The 20,893-nt window shown below is 44.1% G+C and overlaps 1 protein-coding gene across 1 annotated transcript in view; it reads left to right on the top strand.

Annotated features, from left to right (window-relative positions):
• Positions 1 to 20,893, top strand: part of moxd1 (monooxygenase, DBH-like 1) — a 194,527-nt gene that overhangs the window by 79,245 nt on the left and 94,389 nt on the right. Inside the window, exons 4-5 of the mRNA XM_070884204.1 lie at positions 5,661 to 5,828; positions 6,003 to 6,086. Coding sequence (XP_070740305.1) covers positions 5,661 to 5,828; positions 6,003 to 6,086 — 252 coding nt within the window. The remainder of the gene's footprint in view (positions 1 to 5,660; positions 5,829 to 6,002; positions 6,087 to 20,893) is intronic.

The following is a 20,893-nucleotide window of genomic DNA, read 5'->3' as shown; positions in this document are numbered from 1 at the left end:
GGTGGCCCAGTGGCCGAAGATTTAAAATGCTTGATTCTCTCCCCTCTAACGGGGGGGGGGGGGGTGGGGGCGCGGTGCAAGAGTGTGGTGACACACACGTGCTGTGACATCACCACTACTCCACTGCTGATTGAGTGGCAGAGTCCCGGTCCCGACCAAAATTCAGTCCCTCAGTATGACTTTCAGTCGCTCTCCCACCCCCATTATGACCGACTTCTGGTCCAACATCCAAAAAAAACCTAAGTGCTGAAAATCAATGGAGAGGCCGCCTCAATGACCCTGGCAGAAAAAACTTTCAAGAAAGGGTAGGTGCACCAGCTTTCTTGCAGAAGTGAATTTCGGCCCCAATAGCTGCAGTTAAAGAGCTAGCACAGACACACTGGGTTGAATGGCCTCTTTTTATTCTGTGAATTCTGTGATAAGTTGCACAAATCGGCTATAAAAAAGCCAACAAAGCACTGGGGTTCATTCCCAGTGGACTGCATTTGAAAAGCAAACAAGTTATGTTAACATTGTATAGAACCGAGCTCACACCACTCTTGGTGTACTGTGAACAGTTCTGGTCTCCATATTCTGAAAAGGAAATAGAAGCAATGGAGAACGTGCAAAAAAGATTTATTGGAATGATACCAGAACTGACAGGTTATACTTATCGGGGAAGATTGAATAAGTTGGGGCTCTTTTATCTAGAAAAGAGAAGACAAAAGGGTGACCTGATGGAGGTCTTTAAAATTAACCAAGGTTTTGATAGAGTAGATAGAGAGAGAGTTTTTCCACTTGTGGGGACACCAGAACTAAGGATCAAAATATAAGTTACTCACTAATATATCTAATAGGTACTTCAGGAGAAACTTCTTTACCCAGAGAGTAGTAAGAACGTGGTCCTCGCTACCACAAGGAATAGTTAAGGACGGGAGGACGCTCGTGTGGAGCATGGACCTTTTGGGCCGAATGGTCTGTTTCTGTCCTGTAAATACAATGTAATACTTTGTAAATTGAAGTTTTTCATGGACGGGTATACTTTTTTTGATCCCTTGTGTGAAAAGTTTACTTTTGAACATAAGAGCATTGTGATTGAGACTGATTGATATACCAGATGTAATATTTGTTTACTCTGTCTAATTAAAACTTTCTGCATTTCTCGATAACATTTATCACACAGTCCTCCATGATTATTGTTCTCCAACTCCATATTAAGAGAGGGTCATTTTTTAATCACATTGGCATTAATTCATTTATCTGTGTCAGCACAGTTGTTTGCATATTTCTATAAAAGCTAGCATTCAACTTAACTCCCATATACATCCTTTATTTTCATATATGTCCTTTGTTGGGCTTAATAGTAGTGCCCTTTACAAGTCATGCAGCTTCTTCTGGATCTCTTTCTAGCTTTTGACAGTAACAGAGCTGCCGTTTACTCCTTCCGTGGCACTTGACTGTCTCCACAGCATGCTTATGGTCTGCTGTGCTGCACAAGAAAAGGTCCTCCTGTTTCTTCATCATGCAGTCTACTATGACCTCTATGACCTGGCCAGTTGAAAACACTATTCAATTTTAACACTGATCCATTACTGAAAATGATAGCAGAGTCCACAGCTGGATGAATGAAATGTTTCTCATTTATAAAGTTAAATGACTCATCAACAATTTGAGAAGTATGAAAGGAGCATTATTGCAGGTGCGTCATGAGTAGCAATTTTGTTTCTTTCCTACTAACACTATCTGGTAGCAAGCCTTTTGATTGGTGATCATTAAAATCTACAAAAACTAGGATTTTTTTTTCTAAATTTAGCCCATAATTGCTCCGGTCAAATGTAATAATTTTTCTGGTTTCTCAAAAACCTCATGAACAATAATCTACGGCTTTAAATAATTCCCTGGTTTATAAAATAAACTTTAACATTTTGTAAAGTTCTGTTCCCTCCTCGCCTTTACCATACACTTCATGATGAGAGGATTTATACAATGCAAGTATGTTTTTCTTAAAAGCACCTTTATAAATGACAATACGTACTGTATAGATCGCCCATGTTATTTCATACAACCACCCTGGTCTTGCATCGACCATAAAGTTTCTTAATGGTCCAAGCAATCTTTTCTACAATTGTCATGTGTAACATTTGCAACACTGACATTTTGTTTGGGAGATTAAAAATGCTTTGTATTAATTAACATCTCCTTGGAAAGAGCACCCCATGCCAGCATCACATCAAATGAACAGACATCTTCCCCACCCACACAACAGGCATTGGTAGCTCACAGTGGTGACAGAAGTGAATAGGCACATGCAGCATCTCTGAGCTAAAATGGGTATGCTGAATTTGTCTGTTAGCCAGTTTGCAAAAATACTGCAGGTTCCATGGCTGAATTACTGAGGTTTTCAGTATATACGGGTTAAGTGCCTGAAAAGTGTTGAGATGATTGGGCCAAAATTTGCGATATGTATGCTGGCGTATTTTCAGAGTACGGCGTCATAACGCCTTTGGATTGGACCGCAAGTATTGTATTTCTGCATGCGCTTGCACATGTGCTAAATCCCGAACTTTCGACCTGTCAAGTTATACTTTGACAGATGATCTGCACTGCCTTGGAAACCCTAATTGCTGGCGCAGAGTTGGGCAAATTGTCCAGCAATTGCTTATGGAAATTTTACGGTTGATGCAAACAGCTGCAGGAATGAATTGTAAAACTGTCCACCACACCTCCAATGATTAATGTACATATTTTTTCTGATCTTTGTTTGGGCTCTGTTGTATTTATGTTTGTATCACCTGTCCATGTTATTTTATATGAAATTTCACAGAGCTTCAACAATTTATCAGAACTCAAATTCCTAAATTAGATTTGATAATTAATTCTCAAATAACTTTTTAAGGTGAGTCTGTGTGTGAGAGAGAGGGAGGGAGAGAGAGAGAATGGGCCATTTTGAAACTATTTATTCTCCTAGTCCTTATAATTATTCAGGAAATACATTGTGCGAAATGCACTATAAAGAAAGTTACCAGTATTGGATGTAGACATTTTCCCTTCGGTGCACTGATTGGAGCACCAGGCCCATATGATCCCAGGTACGCTCCTGCACACGCTGCGCTCCTGAGATCCGTGGGCCATTACGCTGTCCTCCAGTATGCAGCATCAGAGAACAAGTTCACAAAGGAGGGCCCCCATCAGCTAAGTTCGTAATCTATTCGGCTGCCGGTCACTGACTGCAACATCTGCCCCATTATTACAGCTCAATCATGATTGGATGAATTTTTATCACCCCTATTAACTAAATTGAATTGTAAAGCTGTGATACCCATCATTTTATTCATGGTTTATGGCATTTTATTAAAACAAAAGGATCTTTAATCCTCTTTGAAAAAGGAGAATGACAATTACCCAACAACAGAAAAAAAATCAGAGAATAGAAAGGGCCAATCAGCCTCTTTGATAAATTAAAGAAAAAATGAAATGTTATTTATGTAGTGCCTATCCCCAAAGCACTTCACAGCCAATTAATTACTTTTGAAGTATAGTCACTGTTATGTGGGCAAATGCAATTGCCAATTTCTGCATAGTAAAGTCCCACAAACAGCAATTAGATAAATGGCCACATAATCTGCTTTGGTGATGTTGGTTAAGGGATACGTGTTGATCAGAACACCAGGATAATTCCCCTGCTTTAGTTTGAATAATGCCATGGGATTTTTTACATCCACCTCAACAGGCAGACAGGGACTCGATTTAATGTTGCATTCGACTTCAATTATCCCAACGTGACTTCCAATTATATTTCAAATAAACCAAACATTTTTGCCTCTGTTACTTTACTTGCTAGATTATTCCAAGCATTTATTGTTCTTTTTGAGTAAAGAAATTTTTGCTGATAGCTGTTCCAAAGTTGCTTTCCACTAATATTCACTTATGCCCTATGGTCCTACTTTCTTAGCCTGTCTTGATGTACTAGTCTGGGTTTACCTTATCTGTACCATTTGATGTGTTATATACTTGAGGTCCACCTGCTCCACGACGACATGCAGGCCGTGATCCTTATCAACAGATCCATCACAGACCCAATCCACGTCCGGACCGTGGTCAAGCAGGGCTGCGTCATCGCCCCAACCCTCTTCTCAATCTTCCATGCTCCACCTCACAGCTGCCAAGTTCCCCGCTGGAGTGGAACTAAACTATAGAACCAGTGGGAAGCTGATCAACCTTCGCCATCTCCAGGCCAGGTCTAAGACCATTCCAACCTCTGTCGTCGAGCTACAGTACACGGACAACGCCTGCGTCTGTGCGCACACAGAGGCTGAACTCTAGGACATAGTCGACGTATTTACAGAGGCGTATGAAAGCATAGGCCTTACGCTAAACATCAGTAACACAAAAGTCCTCTACCAGCCTGTCCTTGTCACACAGCACTGCCCCCCAGGCATCAAGATCCACGGCGCGACCCTGGACAACGTGGATCACTTCCCTTATCTCGGGAGTCTCGGACGACGAGATCCAACACCGCCTCCAGTGTGCCAGTGCAGCCTTCGGCCGCCTGAGGAAAAGAATGTTTGAAGACTAGGCCCTCAAACCTGTCACTAAGCTCATGGTCTACAGGGCCGTAGTAACACCCACCCTCCTGTATGGCTCAGAGACGTGGACCATGTACAGTAGACACCTCAAGTCGCTGGAGAAATACCACCAGCAATGTCTCCGCAAGATCCTGCAAATCCCCTGGGAGGACAGATGCACCAACATTAGCGTCCTCATCCAGGACAACATCCCCAGCATTGAAGCACTGACCACACTTGGATCAGCTCTGCTGGGCAGGCCACATAGTTTGCATGTCTGACACAAGACTCCCAAAGCAAGCGCTCTACTTGGAACTTGCCCACGGCAAACGAGCCAAAGGTGGACAAAGGAAACTGTACAAGGACACCCTCAAAGCCTCCCTAATAAAGTGCGACATCCCCACGGCCACCTGGGAGTCCCTGGCCAAAGACCACCCTAAGTGGAGGAAGTGCATCCAGGAGGGCGCTGAACTCCTCAAGTATCGTCGCTGAGAGCATGCAGAAATCAAGCGCAGGCAGCGGAAGGAGCGTGTGGCAAACCAGGTTCCCGCCTACCCTTCCCTTCAACCATTGTCTGTCCCACCTGTGACAGAGACTGTGGTTCTCATATTGGACTGTACAGCCACCTAAGAAATCATGCTAAGAGTGGAAGCAAGTCTTCCTCGGTTCCAAGGGACTGCCTCTGATGTTGACCCAACTTTTTAGACAGCAAATCTTAAGTTTCTTTTCATCTTTCCTTATAACTCATCCTTTGTATAAAGTCAGTTCTGTTGCTCCTTTCTGTACTCTTTCTCATGCAAGTGTGGTAACTAAATCCAAACAAGGTATGATGCTCGGGTCACTCCACGCTTGGATCAAATTTTGTGAGACTGTGCTGTCAGTGCAAATCCTTACAAAATGTATCATATTGCTCTGGCTATGTATTCTCACATTCTGCTAGCTTAACCAATCTTGGCTTACTTTTCCTCTGAATTTATATTAGAATTTTTTTTTAAGTTCATTGTATAATTTAAATCCTTTCTTAAATACATGAAACAATCACTTAGCACTCACTTTTACTGTTCAATGTATTATTTGACAATCTAATGTTTGTCTTTACTCATTGCTTGTGATCAGGATAACACTGTTAGGGTGATTTGGGCCTATCACCCTATAGACGTGGAACAAGATGGTCCACATTATCACTTGTCAAACCGTGGGAGGAAAAGTCTTCATTTATTGAATCCCGAGATAGAAACTTCTGTTCCTAGTGACGTGCTTGTAATTGACATCAGACATTATAACGTAAGTACACACAATAGAGATTTCATAGCATCCAGCCTAGGACTACAATCCTAGGAATAATCCACTTGTAAATATTATGAATTGTTTCTCTATTTTCTCTTGTGTTGCAAAAAAATGTATTTTAAACAGAAAAATATATACTTCTAATTATTGGGTTTATTTTGTTCAAGACAGGTCTCAATACCTAAAAAGGACACCACCTACTGGTGTCAGATGTTTAAGCTACCAACCCTGACCAAAAAGCATCATATAATAAAGGTAAGCAATATAATTTTTCATTTAATAAAAATGTTTACATTTCAATATCTGCAACTAAGAGGCTACAATTTTAACAATTGGATGTAGCCACAGGGCAGAAGAGTATTTTTCAATCTGTTTGAATTCCTGATTTATTTACGCCTTTCATTCAACAGGTTACTGTTAGGTCTTGACCCTATTCCATACATTTTAGTAAGTTAGGGGCTTGCACTGAATTGTTTGGGTGCGGCCTTCTGCACATATGCACTGTATCCCAGAGCCGCACATGCACAGTACCATACAGTTACAGTCTGCACCATAGGCCACACTTTCCTCGGCTCTGTAAGGAGAAGGTCACTGGATGCATTGGTGGCTAGTGGGGTGGGGGGGGGGGGGTGGAGAGAAGAGAGGGAGATGGGGAGAGAGAGGGAATCATAAGGGGAGTGAGCGGTAAACAGAGGGTGAGAGAGAGGAGAGAAGGGAGAGAGCGGATCAAAGGGGTGAGGAATTCATGAACTTGGGGTGGGGGGAGGTTCAGGAACTTGGGCGGGGATGGAAGGTTAGGAACTTTTTGGGAGGATAAAGATCAGAAACTCAGGGGGTGGGAGGAAGGTTTTGAACTTGTTGTGCAGGGCAAGAACTTGTTTGGGAGTTGAGAGAAAGTTTTAACCCTCAAGGGTGAGCCCTGCTTGTTCTATGTGAGCTCTGTTCTGTCTGGAGCCTGGCAGTCAGAATGGCTCGAATTACACTTTGCAAAGTACTTGATTACTTAGGCAGGCAAGATTTAATTACACATTCCAGATAAACTGCCGGGTGTGTCTTGTCCTCCAAGGTGACCAATCAGAAATCTGGTGTTGGAAATAAACGCAGCCAGTTGATGGCAATGCTTGAGACAAGAGCATAGTTTTCTGAAGAACTGACTTATCAGCTGATTATCCTGGCTTTGGAGACAGAACATCTAAATTAAAGCTAGGATATAATTAGGAGCCAAATTAAATGTTGGTAATACTTAACTTGGGTCAAATCAGATACAAATCACAATTAGTAAAATACGTTTGATCTCGGCAGCTTTTTCTGTGCTAGCCTTTGAAAGAATATGGCTAACAGGAATGTGCTAGCTTTTGAAAGTACAAATAAAACAGAAAGAACTTTAGATAATGCATACAGAGAACATTGTGACATATAAACCAGTCTACGAAAGGGGAAAATGGACAATTTTTGTTTGTAAAATCTTGAAGAAAAAGTATCTGAATATGAGACTGTTACTGGTCTGTTTCTTTGTGTTTGTAAGGAACATCCCTGGAAGTGAGCAGTGCTCTTTCACAGTGCAGGACATGACCTTTCCTTCACACATGCTAACAATGGTTTCAGTTGTTGTACTTGCCAAGCATTGCAGACTAATGAAGGCAAAAAAGGCTTACTGCACCATGATATAACCCGCATCAACTAAAACCCCTTGTTACATTTACATTATAAATCTAGAAACGATATGAAATATTTTTCACTCCCATGACCAGCCGCACAAGTATATGCTGGACTTTGGGACAGAAATCAGACGGGCCGAGTGCTTAAAACACACAAATAGTGTGCTAACAGGTATTCGCCAACTGGGCAGCACTGGGGAAGCAAGAAGCTTGAGTTGTGGGGGTGTATGAGCCTCATTACAGCTTTGTGCCACAATTTTAACTCTAGATAGGAGTGAGGCAGACGAGGGCTGGGAGAGAAACCCCCATGCCGCTTTAACATTTCGGAGGTCGGATGCTCACCCAAATTTAGCGAGATTTTTATTTAGCTGGTGCACGGGAGCGGAATTTCAGACGGTAGGAGGCCACTGCCGGGGACCCAAGGAATCGGTTCCAGGCATAAGGTAAGTGGTGAGGGGAGAGGGATTGGGAAGCGGTTGCACTCTGGTTTCCTGTTTAATGTACTAGTCTTGGCTCAGTCTCTGAATCAGAAAGTTGTGGGTTCAATCTAGGCCGACACTCCAGTGCAGTACTGAGGGAGTGCTGCACTGTCAGAGGTGCCATCCTTTGGATGAGACGTTAAACCGAGGCCCCGTCTGCCTTTTTAGGTGGACGTAAAAGATCCCATGATACTATTTCAAAGAAGAGCAGTGGAATATCCTGGCCAATATTTATTCCTCAACAAACAGGATTAAAACAGATGATCTGGTCATTGTCTCATTGTTTTTGTGGTACCTTGCTGTGGCCAAATTGGCTGCCACATTTCCTTTATTACAACAGTGACCGAGAGGTGGGAATGATCGGGGGGGGGCAGGGGCGGGGGGAGTGGGGTGGGGGAGGTGGCAGGTAGGAGCGGCATGGGGGGTTGGGGAGAGGGGGGGCGGGAATGGTCGGGGCTGGGAGCAGCACGGGAAGGATGGTAGGGAGGATGGAAACAATCGGGAGGCTGGGGCCAGTATAAGGGTGTGGGGGTGAACATCGGAGGGCTGGAGGAGCAGGTGGGGAGAGGCCTCGTGGGGGATCAGAGGCCTGGTAGGGGGGTGGTCTCCCATCAAGGGATGGAGGAGGAAGGGATGCTCGATCCAGGAGGTAGGTGTAAAGATCCAACAGTCCTCGGGTGTCATGAGATCTGCGAAAACCGATCAGCTAAAGTTAAATTCAAAATGGAGTTTAAAGCAAAGGCTTCCTTCCTCATTATAATATTTAAATGGATGGCCCGCTATCTCAGTTGTACTGTCTGGAACTCCCAACTTAAATTGTTCCACCTCTTCAGCTCTCCATCTTTAAAAACTATCTAAAAACCCAGCTATTTGATTTATATTTGAGTAATCTGTTCCTTCTTGGCTCAGTATCTAAACACATGGAGAGATCTCTCTACATTAAATGCCAGTTGTTGTTAGAAAACTGCTTCAGGAATACAATATATTTCCTTTATTAACCCTCACAATCACATGCAATATTATGCTGCAATAGCAGTGTTATGTTTCCAAATTATGATCCGATTCTTTTTTTTTGCAAACAAATACACATTTTCCTCATTCCTTGGGAGTTTTAAAATATTTTCCCCATACACCTGCTAAGAAGACAATTTGTACACCAATGAAACTAGTAAATGATAATAACAGCAGGAGTGATACAAAGCATTATTGATTTTTAGTTAGTAAGTAGATGAAATGTTAATGGCGGGAGAGGTCATTAAGGAGTTAAATTTAGTAAAAGTGTTATAGGAGAACAGAGAATGGCAGAATGCTTCATATCGGTTTCTTTAATGGACCTCTCCATCTCTCTACCTCTCTTTCTTCCTTCAAGACACTCCTTAAAACATACCTCTTTGACCAAGCTAATTTCTGCTTATGTGGCTCGGTATCAAATCTTTATCGCATAATACTCCTGTGAAGCGCCTTGGGACGTTTCACTACATTAAAGGTGCTATATAAATACCAGTTGTTGTTGTTGTTGACAATTTCTTAATCTGGTCAAATTGTCTTGAGAATCTGCAGGTTTAAAATTACTAATAGGCAGTATTGGCAGAGGAAAACTAATAGGACATTGCACTGTCAGTTATTTTAATTGAGTGTTATTTTAAATGGGCTAATTCATCTGTTATTATTGGAGAGAGGACGTGTTAAGTGTTTAGCACCTAGTATTGCCAACAGTAATTTAAGATTTATAACATATCGATATCAGTAAAGCATATGTTAGGAAGGAACTCAAAAAACTGTGTGTATGTGGGCATGCACAGGTGGAGTGGAGGGTTGGGTCGATTTCATAGCAGTAATTTGTACAAATATATACCACTGTATGATTAAATAACAATTTAACTATTAAGTCATAATTATTCTCAAATTATTGGGCCACAAATCCCGGCCTCGCCGGGTTCGTATGAAGTGCGCATGGACCTGGCAAGGCCTCACAAAACACGGTTTTCAGGGCGCAATGCGCATGTGCTGGAAACCAGCTTTTACAATCTGTTAAGATTTCTGTAGACAGATCCTCCGCATCCCCGGGAGAAGTACATCTGCGCGGGAGAGATTGGGCTATTTACCCAACTCATGCCCAGCGAATGTCCTTCAAACTTTTACGCCTGGTAGAGCTTACTAAGTAAATAGCTTACTTTTACCAGCATAAGAGTTTTAAAACATATAAAAATTTAATTCAAACACTCATTTTTATATTAAAAACCCTGTCCATTAAGGGAAGTTTATCTTAACACTATTTAAAACACGTTAAAAAATATTCAAAAAAATATATTTTTTTTCTGAAACATTTAATTACATTTAATTTCAATTAATTTTAAATATTAATTTATCAATGAGATTACAGCATAATGATTGGTGGTCCAGGCCCACGTGACGCCAGCATGTACATACATACCTGAAAGACATCTTCCTATGCGCTGCGCAGCGAATCTAGGCCACTGACCGGAATCTTACATTCTTCTGGGACCACCAGGTACTTTCGTAGATTTTCTTCGGGTCGGAGGCATTCGTACGAAGGAAGCCTCTGACCGCAATTTTCTCCCCATTATGTGGCTTTAACATGGAGGTTTTGTGCCAGTGAATTATAAACAGCAGTTTAACCAATTACTGCTGCGAATAGGACATTAAGAAAAGGAAAAGTTCAGAGAAGAGCAATAGATCTGATTATGGAACGTGGTCTCTAAGTTGTGAAGATATACTCAAAATTAAATCTGTTTTCATTAGTGGCAAAAAGGTTCAAAGGAGCCATGATATAGGTCTTTAAAACTGTGGCAGACGTGGATAATGTCTTTTTCTTCTTAGACAGTAATGTAAGCAAAGACTGGCAGCTGACGGTTGAAGCTACAGTTACATGCCATTAGCAACTCTAATGTGACCACACAATACTGGATTAAAACTCACAGATCTTGTTGCCAGTGGCAACTCAACTATTAGACCATTGAATGTTTCCAGCATTGGATTTTTTCAAAAACCTAGCAGAAGAACACAGAGAGTCTCAGTCCAGGAAGTTATGAGACAGCACATTGCAAAGACAGTGCTTGTATTATTGTGAAGTTTGTGAGAGAATAACAGATTAATCAGAAAAGATCAACAACAGTGTGGTCTTTTACATTACACTTGTCCCCAAATCATACTGTGTTAATCTTAATAATTCTTCTTTGTATAGGGATGGTGATGCATATTCCAGGCTATGATTTATGCGTCTTTCAAAAATGAATAATCATTCAAAAATTTATGCCTGCAGATTCTGACGAATAGTTTCCAAGTTTTCATAGGGTTGTCATACGGGGTGATGCCCTTGGACTAGATTGATTGCTTCAATGGAAGTGATGATTTATGTCATCTTACTGCTCTGGTACATAATTTGGGGAAGGATACAATTTACAGAGTTGACTTAAATACGTACTATTAAAAAAACGGAGTGACCATTGCATATGAAACAAGAATACCTAGCAAAATAGTCGACTACTGAAAGAGGAACACTGCTAATTGATCATTGTGTGTTTCGGTTGTCTACCACTGTGATTGCAATGAAGGTTTAACCTAACCAGTATGAGGTCATGTGCTTGCTAAGGGAACTAGAGATTAAGAGGAGCCAAATAATTTTTAAATGAAAAATAAAATAAAATAATTGCTCAAATTAAAATCAGAACAACTAGAGATGGGCAATAAATGCTGGTCTTGTCAGTGATGCCCACATCCTGAGAATGAATAAAAATACAAGTCACCCAACAATAACAATTCTCCTGCTAAACCTGGCCATGTTCACTGTATATTTGTGATTTAGATTTGAATTTCTCAAAAGCATGCCAATTGTTTTGGCAGTTTACTTATCTTCCCTGCTCTTTGAATAGTACTGAGGGATCTTTAATGTTCACCTGATCAGGCAGATTAATATCTCATCTAACAGTGTAGCACTCCCTCAGCACTGCACTGAAGCATCAAATGTAATATTTAGACAAATCCCTCAGAAAATCACAAACCAGTCCTCTGAGATGGGGAGTGTATCAACGTGTTCAACTTGCCGCCTGTGCGTCAAACTGGTGTTGCAGATTGGCTGAGAGTTATAAAAACCATTCGATTTTCATTTCCATTGATTTTATGCTGCCAAACTCTAGCAATTACACTCAAACTCAGGGGCTCAATATCAGTGCTACCAAATCCCAAGACTAGTCCCTGTGGTTATTGTGTATGGAGAAAGAGTCAGACTGAATATGGTGAGCTCAAAGTAACGTGTGACCTTAGTCTTTTATTGCAGGTCTCCAGAGTGCCACTCCAACCTGTGAAGCCTTCTTAAATACCTGTGCTCCCAAGGGATTATGTTGATCCCTTGGGACTCCGGGGAATGAGCCCTCTGGTGGCTGTAAATACAAATCCACATATATAACAACATTGCCTCCCAAAGTCAAGAGTGTAACTATTTATAATGTGAGTCGATCTGGGGCCCTTCTTGCACTGGTTGATCATCTTGGTGTGAAAGCTGGTGTTGTTGAATCATTTGTTGGGCCCTCGCTGGGCCGCTGTGCAGCTGGCCTTGCTGGGCTGCCTAGTGTGTTGGGCCCTGCAGGGCTGATGTGGATGATGGGTTCTGCTTCGTGGTCAACCGTGGTGACGGTTGCCACTGGTGTGTGTGTTGGGGGATCAAAAAAGGTAGGGTCCAAGGTGGGTTGCTCAGGGTAGTCCGAGAATCTGAGTTTGATTTGGTCCAAGTGTTTCCGGTGAATGAGTCCATTTGAAAGTTTGACCCGAAACACCCTGCTCCCCTCTTTGGCCACGACAGTGTCGGGAAGCCACTTGGGACCTTGTCCATAATTTAAAACAAATATAGGCTCATTGATTTCAATCTCACGTGATTCATTTGCGCTATCATGGTATGCACATTTTTGAAGCCGCCTGCTCTCTACCTGTTCATGTAGATCAAGGTGAACTAACGAGAGCCTTGTCTTGAGTGCTCTCTTCATGAGCAGTTCAGCAGGTGGGATCCCAGTGAGTGAGTGGGGTCTCGTGCAGTAGCTAAGCAGGACTTGGGATAGGCGAGTCTGCAGTGAGCCTTCAGTTACCCTCTTCAAGCCTTGCTTGATGGTTTGCACTGCTCTCTCTGCCTGACCATTGGACACTGGTTTAAATGGGGCAGATGTGACATTTTTGATCCCGTTACCGGTCATGAATTCTTTGAACTCAGCACTGGTAAAACATGGCTCGTTGTCGCTCACCAGGACATCGGGTAAGCCATTTGTGGCAAACATGGCCCGCAGGCTTTCAGTAGTGGCAGCGGACGTGCTAGCCTACATTATCTCACATTCAATCCACTTGGAGTACGCGTCTACAACCACAAGGAACATTTTACCCAAGAACGGGCTTGCATAGTCGACGTGTACCCAGGACCATGGTTTGGAGGGCCAAGACCATAAACTTAGCGGCGCCTCCCTGGGTATATTCCTTAACTGTGAGCATGTATTACATCTGTGAATGCAGAACTCTAAGTCCGCATCGATACCAGGCCACCACACATGGGATCTGGCTATCGCTTTCATCATTACGATGCCTGGATGGGTAATGTAGAGGTCATTGATGAAGGTGTCTCTGCCCTTCTTGGGGACCACTACTCGATTGCCCCACAGAAGGTAGTCTGCCTGTATAGACATTTCATCTTTGCACCGCTGGAACAGCTTTATCTCTTCCTGCATTTCCATTGGACCAGCTCCCGTGAAGCACACAGCTTTTGACTAGAGATAAGGGGCCCTGGCTCATCCAGGTTTTGATGTGCCAGGCAGTGACAGGTGATTGCTCACTCTCAAATGCTTCCATAACTATGGCTAGATCTGCGGGCTGCATCATTTCCACCCCTGTGGTGGGCAATGGCAGCCTACTGAGAGCATCGGAGCAGTTTTCTGTGCCTGGCCTGTGGCAGATGGCGTAGTTGTATGTGGACAACGTGAGCACCCATCACTGGATGCGGGCCGATGCGTTGATATTTATCTCTTTACTCTTGGAAAACAGGGATATAAGTGGCTTATGGTCAGTTTCCAATTCGAATTTTAGCCCAAACAGGTATTGATGCATTTTCTTTACCCCATAGACACACGCTAATGATTCTTTTTCAGTCATGCTGTAGTATCTCTCAGCCTTAGACAGACTCCTGGATGCATAAGCAACTGGTTGCAGTTTCCCGAAATCATTAGCTTGTTGCAATACACACCCGACGCCATATGACGATGCATCACATGCTAGTACCAAATGCTACATGGATCATACAACACAAGCAATTTGTTTGAGCATAACAATTTTCTCGCTTTTACAAAGGCATTTTCTTGGCTTTTGCCCCAAACCCATTCGCCCCCTTTTCGTAGTAAGACATGTAGTGGTTCTAGCAGGGTGTTGAAACCTGGTAAGAAGTTACCAAAATAGTTCAAGAGTCCCAGAAACGACCGCAGCTCCGTCATGTTCTGTGGCCTCGGTGCGTTCTCGATTGCCTCCGTCTTCACGTTGGTGGGCCTGATGCCATCCGCTGCAATCCTCCTTCCCAGGAACTCCACTTCAGGCGATAGGAAAACGCACTTCGAGCGTTTTAACCTGAGCCCCACGTGGTTGAGTCGACTAAGAACCTCCTCCAGGTTCTGCAGGTGCTCGACTGTTTTCCAACCTGTGACCAAGATGTCGTCCTGGAAGACCACGGTGTGCGGGACCGACTTCAGTAAACTTTCCATGTTTCTCTGGAATATCGCCGCCGCTGATCGAATTTCAAACGGGCACCTGTTGTAAACAAAAAGACCTTTGTGCGTGTTGATGCAGGTGAGGGCCTTCGATGATTCCTCCAGTTCCTGCGTCATGTAGGCTGAAGTCAGATCCAGCTTTGTGAATGTCTTTCCTCCCGCCAGCGTTGCAAAGAGGTCGGCGGCTTTTGGTAGTGGGTATTGATCCTGCAGGGAGAAACGATTTATAGTTACTTTGTAATCACCACAGACTCTGACGGTGCCGTCTCCCTTGAGGACTAGGACAATAGGACTGGCCCACTCGTTGAACTCGATCGGTGAAATGATGTCCTCTCGTTGCAGCCGGTCTAGCTCGATCTCTACCCTTTCTCTCATCATGTATGGTACTGCTCTCACCTTGTGATGGATGGATCGCGTCCCCAGAATTAGGTGGATCTGCACTTTTGCTTCTTGGAATTTCCCGATGCCTGGTTCGAACAGCAAAGGAAATCTGTTTAAGACCTGGGCACACAAAGTGTCGTCAGCGGGCAATAGCGCTCAGACATCATCCCAGTTCCAGCGTATGTTTCCCAGCCAGCTCCTGCCGAGCAGCGTGGGACCATCGCCCGGTACCACCCAGAGTGGTAGCTTGTGCACCGCTCCATCGTAGGAGACCTTTATGGTAGCACTGCCGATTACAGGAATCAGTTCTTTTGTGTAAGTTCTTAGTTTCGTGCAAATTGGAGTTAAGACTGGCCTTGAGGCCTTGTTGCATCACAACCTTTCGAAAGTCTTTTTGCCCATGATGGACTGGCTTGCTCCCGTGTCCAGCTCCATTGACACCGGGAGTCCATTTAGTTCAATATTCAACATTATCGGGGGACAATTCGTGGTGAATGTGTGTACCCCATGTACTTCTGCCTCCTATATCTGAGGCTCTGTTTTGTTGTGATCCTCCTCTGCAACATGGTGATTTGCAGGTTTAACCGGCTTAGCAGCTCTCCTGCACACTCGTTCGAGGTGTCCCATTGTTACACAGCCCTTGCAAACGTATCCTTTGAATCGGCATGAATGGAAATGATGATCACTCCTGCAGTGCCAACAAGATGTTAATGGCCTTGCATTCATCACCCTTGATGGTGGACTCTGAGACATCTGTAGATGTGTAGCTGCAGATATGTGTGACCTGCCCTGTTCATTATGATTCGAAAACGACATCACTTTGTTCACAGTACTTGTAGCAGCACTTGTATGCTGAGCGGTTTGCTTAGTATTGTCACTGGTGGCAATGAACACCTGGGCTATCGCTATGGCCTTACTCAAGGTTGGGGTCTCTCCAGTCAAAAGTTTGCGAAGTATGGTTTCATGGCCAATGCCAAGTACGAAAAAGTCCCTGAGCATGTGCTCCAAATGTCCTTCAAATTCGCAATGTCCTGCAAGGCGTCTTAGCTCGGCGTCATAACTCGCCACTTCCTGGCCTTCAGACCTTTTGTAGGTGTAGAACCTTGCTATCAAAACGCTTTCCTTCGGGTTCAAATACTCTTGGACCAGTCTGCACAAATCATCGTACGATTTCTCCGTAGGTTTCGCTGGAGAGAGCAGATTCTTCATGAGGCCATATGTTGGTGCCCCACAGACGGTGAGGAGGATCGCCCTTCGTTTGGCAGCGTTCTCTTCCCTATCTAGCTTGTTGGCCACGAAGTATTGGTCGAGTCGCTCCACAAAAGTTTCCCAGTCATCTCCCTCCGAAAAATTCTCCAGGATGCCCACTGTTCTCTGCATCTTTGGGTTCGCTATCTGTATCTCGTCGCCAGTTGTTGTGTATGGAGAAAGAGTCAGACTGAATACTGTGAGCTCAAAGAAACGTGTAACTTTAGTCTTTTATTGCAGGTCTCCGGAGTGCCTCTCCAACATTCTTAAATACCTGTGCTCCCAAGGGATTATGTTGATCCCTTGGGACTCCGGGGAATGAGCCCTCTGCTGGCTGTACAGAGTAAATACAAGTCCACATATATAACAGTTACCAAAGGTGAGGACCAGCCCCCAGTGCTACCAAAACCTCGATGCACCTCCAATTGAACCAAAGTGCAAGTCAGCCCCTAACTGTCGCTAAACCCCAATTTCCCTCCCCAGTACTGCTAAATATCAGGGGGGTAGTGATCCTGCCTGGCAAATTGGGCACAGATTGCACTTGAAATTGTGCTGTTTTTCTGAATTGAAACTATGATTCAGGTTTCTGCCCAAACTTATTTGCATAATCACTAATTTAAAATCTTTCATGAAGCAGCGCAATAGGGCAGCATAATAGAAGGTAATTGATTATTTTTTTCCCTTGCATTCAAAAAAATTAATTGATGTATTTAAGAGTGGTAACCTGCAGGCCTTCCTGGATGCCATCTGATGTGCTCTTCTGTTTTCACCACTATTGCCTCTATTGCCCACAAGCTGGTCCAACACTATTTTCTGCCTTCCTGTTGGGCTAAGCCTCTGCTGCTCCTGGAAGCACTAATGTTTAGCTCCCATTCTGTCTTCAGCCCATCCTCCTGCTGGGCTAAGACTCCAGACATAGCAACTTGTTTTTTTACTCCTGTCCGGCAGTTCCTTTGAAGTTTCTTCAATTCCTTTTTTTTAAGTGCTAGTTCCTTTCCAAGGCCCCAAACCCAGCTGGTGGCAAGAGCACAGCGCATAATTCTCCAATAATTTTGAAAAGTACTCTTGATTATATTTCAGTCACATTGTTGAAATATTTAAAAATTGCATCTCTCCCTGTTGCCCTGTTCCACCCAGCCCCTGTATCATCTCCCTCCCTTCCCCCTTTGCCATCCTCACTTCATCCCTCTTTTTTTCACTCTTCCATTCCCTTGCCTCTCCTTCCTTCCCTCTCACACTTCCCTATTCCTTACCTCTTATCTCTGTTTCCCTTCTCCCAAATGTCCAACCCTCTCCCTCCCCCTCTCTACTCAAATCCCTTCTCTCTTCCTTCTTTTCCTACACTTCCCATAGTACCCTCCACTCCCCCATTTCTTTTTCACCCTAACCTTTGTCCAACTATTCCATGCACTCTAACCCCATTTGACCTTCACACTGTACATAGATCTAGAAATGCAATTGTGCTGAAATGGGTGCGCAGATGGCAGCGCTCCGGCTGCACGTGCCTGTTCACATGGTCATAGGGCTCACCAAAAATTGGTGCTGGCATGAGTGGCATCCAGCCAGCTGCAACCACGCTATATTGGACCCTTAGGGTCCCATTTTACACCTGAGAAACAGACTTGGCACGATCGAATTTCTAGGTCAGAACATTCATTCCCTATGTGCACCCATGGGAGATTGACTAGTAACTTTAAGGGCTGGCTTTTCGGTTGTCTAACGTCTCAGTTAGCGGCTAGAGGGAGTGTTAATGGGAGAGTGTAAAAGGTTAGTGACCGGGAGTGCAGCTTTTAGCGCCCTGACAGGAAATTCATTAGAGGCTTACCGGGGACGCAAACCAGTAGCTCCTGGCTGCTGACAATCAGTGCGATCCTGACGTCAGTCCTGATTCAACGGCCATGCCTGTGCCCCGGTCAGTAAAGAACAACATTTGGAAAAACAGTTGGTACAGGCTTGCAGAGTCGTTAACTGGTGGCTACGTAAAGGAATGAGGAAGCGCTTCCCTCGGAGGTCACAGTCAGTGCAACATTTACGCACAGCATGGCGGTGAGCTTCCGAGATTGCAGTGGCAGACAGATGTAGCAGTTGAGCTTGAGTGAAACTTATTTCTAAAACTTTAATGGGGGAATTCCTAGTTTGCCAGCATCGCATTCTACATGCTCTAGCAAGGCAACGTGAAGAGCCCCTATTTAAAAAAGGAGGCAGACAAAAAGCAGGAAACTATAGACCAGTTAGCCTAACATCTGATGTTGGGAAAATGCTGGAGTCCATTATTAAGGAAGCAGTAGCGGGACATTTGGAAAAGCATAGTTCAATCAAGCAGTCAGCATGGTTTTATGAAAGGGAAATCATGTTTGACAAATTTGCTGGAGTTCTTTGAGGATGTAACGAGCAGGGTGGATAAGGGGAAACGAGTGGATGTGGTGTATTTGGATTTCCAGAAGGCATTCGATAAGGTGCCACATTGTTGTGTATGCAATAACTGTTAGACTGAGTACTGTTTAACTCCAAGAGATATGACCTTGGCTCTGCTTTATTAAGGCCCAAAATGACTAATATACAAAATGGCTGGCCTTTTATACTTGGGCTGCACACACGTGCATGCAGCCCAATGGCCTCCAACAGTGATGACATCTAGTGGCCAGTGATCCCAAAAGTACATACATGACACATATAAAAGGTTACTGCACAAGATAAAAGTTCACAGGGTTGGGGATAATCTATTAGCATGGATAGAGGATTGGCTACCTAACAGGAAACAGAGAGTAAGGATAAATGTGTAATTTTCCGGTTGGCAAACAGTAACTAGTAGGGTGCTTCAGGGATCGGTGCTGGGTCCTCAACTATTTACAGTCTATATTAATGAATGGATGAAGAGACCGAGTGTAATGTAGCCAAGTTTGCTGATGATAGAAAGATGATGGGAAAGCAAATTGTGAGGAGGACACAAAAAATCTGCAAACGGATATAGATAGGCTAAGTGAGTGGGCAAATATTTGGCAGATGGAGTATAATGTGGGAAAATGTGAGGTTATCCACTTTGGCAGAAAAAATAGAAAAGCAAATTATAATGTAAATGGAGAAAAATTGCAAAATGCTGCAGCTCAGAGGGACCTCGGGCTCCTTGTGCATGAAACACAAAAAGTTAGTATGCAGGTTCAGCAAGTAATCAGGAAGGTAAATGGAATGTTGGCCTTTATTGCAAGGGGGATAGAGTATAAAAGCAGAGCAGTCCTACTACAACTGTACAGGGTATTGATGAGGGCACACCTGGAATACTGCATACAATTTTGGTCTCCGTATTTAAGGAAGGATATATTTGCACTGGAGGCTGTTCAGAGAAGGTTCACTAGATTGATTCTGGAGATGAGGGGGTTGACTTATGAAGATAGGTTGAGTAGATTGGGCCTATACACATTGGAGTTCAGAAGAATGAGAGGTGATCTCATCAAAACATATAAGATAATGAGGGGGCTCGATAAGGTGGATGCAGAGAGGATATTTCCACTCATAGGGGGAACTGAAACTAGAGAGAATAAGGGGCCGCCCATTTAAAACTGAGATGAGGAGGAATTTCTTCTCTCAGAGGGTTGTAAATCTATGGAATTCTCTGTGCCAGAGAGCTGTGGAGGCTGGGTTATTGAATATACTTAAGGCAGTGATAGTCAGATTTTTGAGCGATAAGGGAATAAAGGGTTATGGGCAGCGGGCAGGGAAGTGGAGCTGAGTCCATGATCAGATCAGTCATGATCTTATTAAATGGCGGAGCAGGCTCGAGGGGCCAGGTGGCCTACTCCTGCTCCTATTTCTTATGTTCTTATGTAGAAGGGCTGTTGGCCATGTCGGCAGCTGAAGGAGGAGAGCCAATACACGTCGGGGCAGTAGGTCTTACCGTTCCCCCCCCATGGCTTTAACTGGTGGCAATGCTCATACTTGGACTTGTTCGAGGAGCAGTGTGTCAGAAGGCTGCACTTCCAAAAGGAGGTAATTACAGAGATATGCCATCTCCTGCAGGAAGACCTGCAGCCTCACATCGGCACCAGAACTGCACTGCCCATCGCAGTGAAGGACATGCTGTCACTCACCTTCTGTTCCTCTGGCTCCTTCCGGGCTGCATCAGCGGACATATGCAGCATCTCACAATTCGCCGCACATCGCTACATCTGCGACATCACACACAGGATGTCTACACCCGTCAAATGGACTTCATTACCTTCGCGATGAGCAGGGAGAAACAGGATGAACGCGCATGTGGGTTTGCCAGGATAGCGGGCTTCCCGAGGGTGCAAGGTGCAATTGACTGCACACACCTGCCCTTGCGAGCAGCATTCCAGAATGCAAAGGTCTTCAGAAGCAGAAAGGGATACCAGTCCCTAAATGTGCAGCTAGTGTGCGATCACACGCAGCGCATCCTCGCACTCAATGCTCCCTATCCTGCGGGAGAGCACTGTTCCTCGACTGTTTCAGCCACCACGGCAAAGCCGAGGCTAGCTGCTCGGGGAAAAGAGATATGGCCTGGCCACCTGGCTAATGACCCCCCTCCG

Source organism: Pristiophorus japonicus, chromosome 7 (assembly GCF_044704955.1).
Source record: "Pristiophorus japonicus isolate sPriJap1 chromosome 7, sPriJap1.hap1, whole genome shotgun sequence".
Taxonomy (NCBI): Eukaryota; Metazoa; Chordata; class Chondrichthyes; family Pristiophoridae; genus Pristiophorus; species Pristiophorus japonicus.
This window is presented reverse-complemented; position numbering and strand designations above follow the sequence as displayed.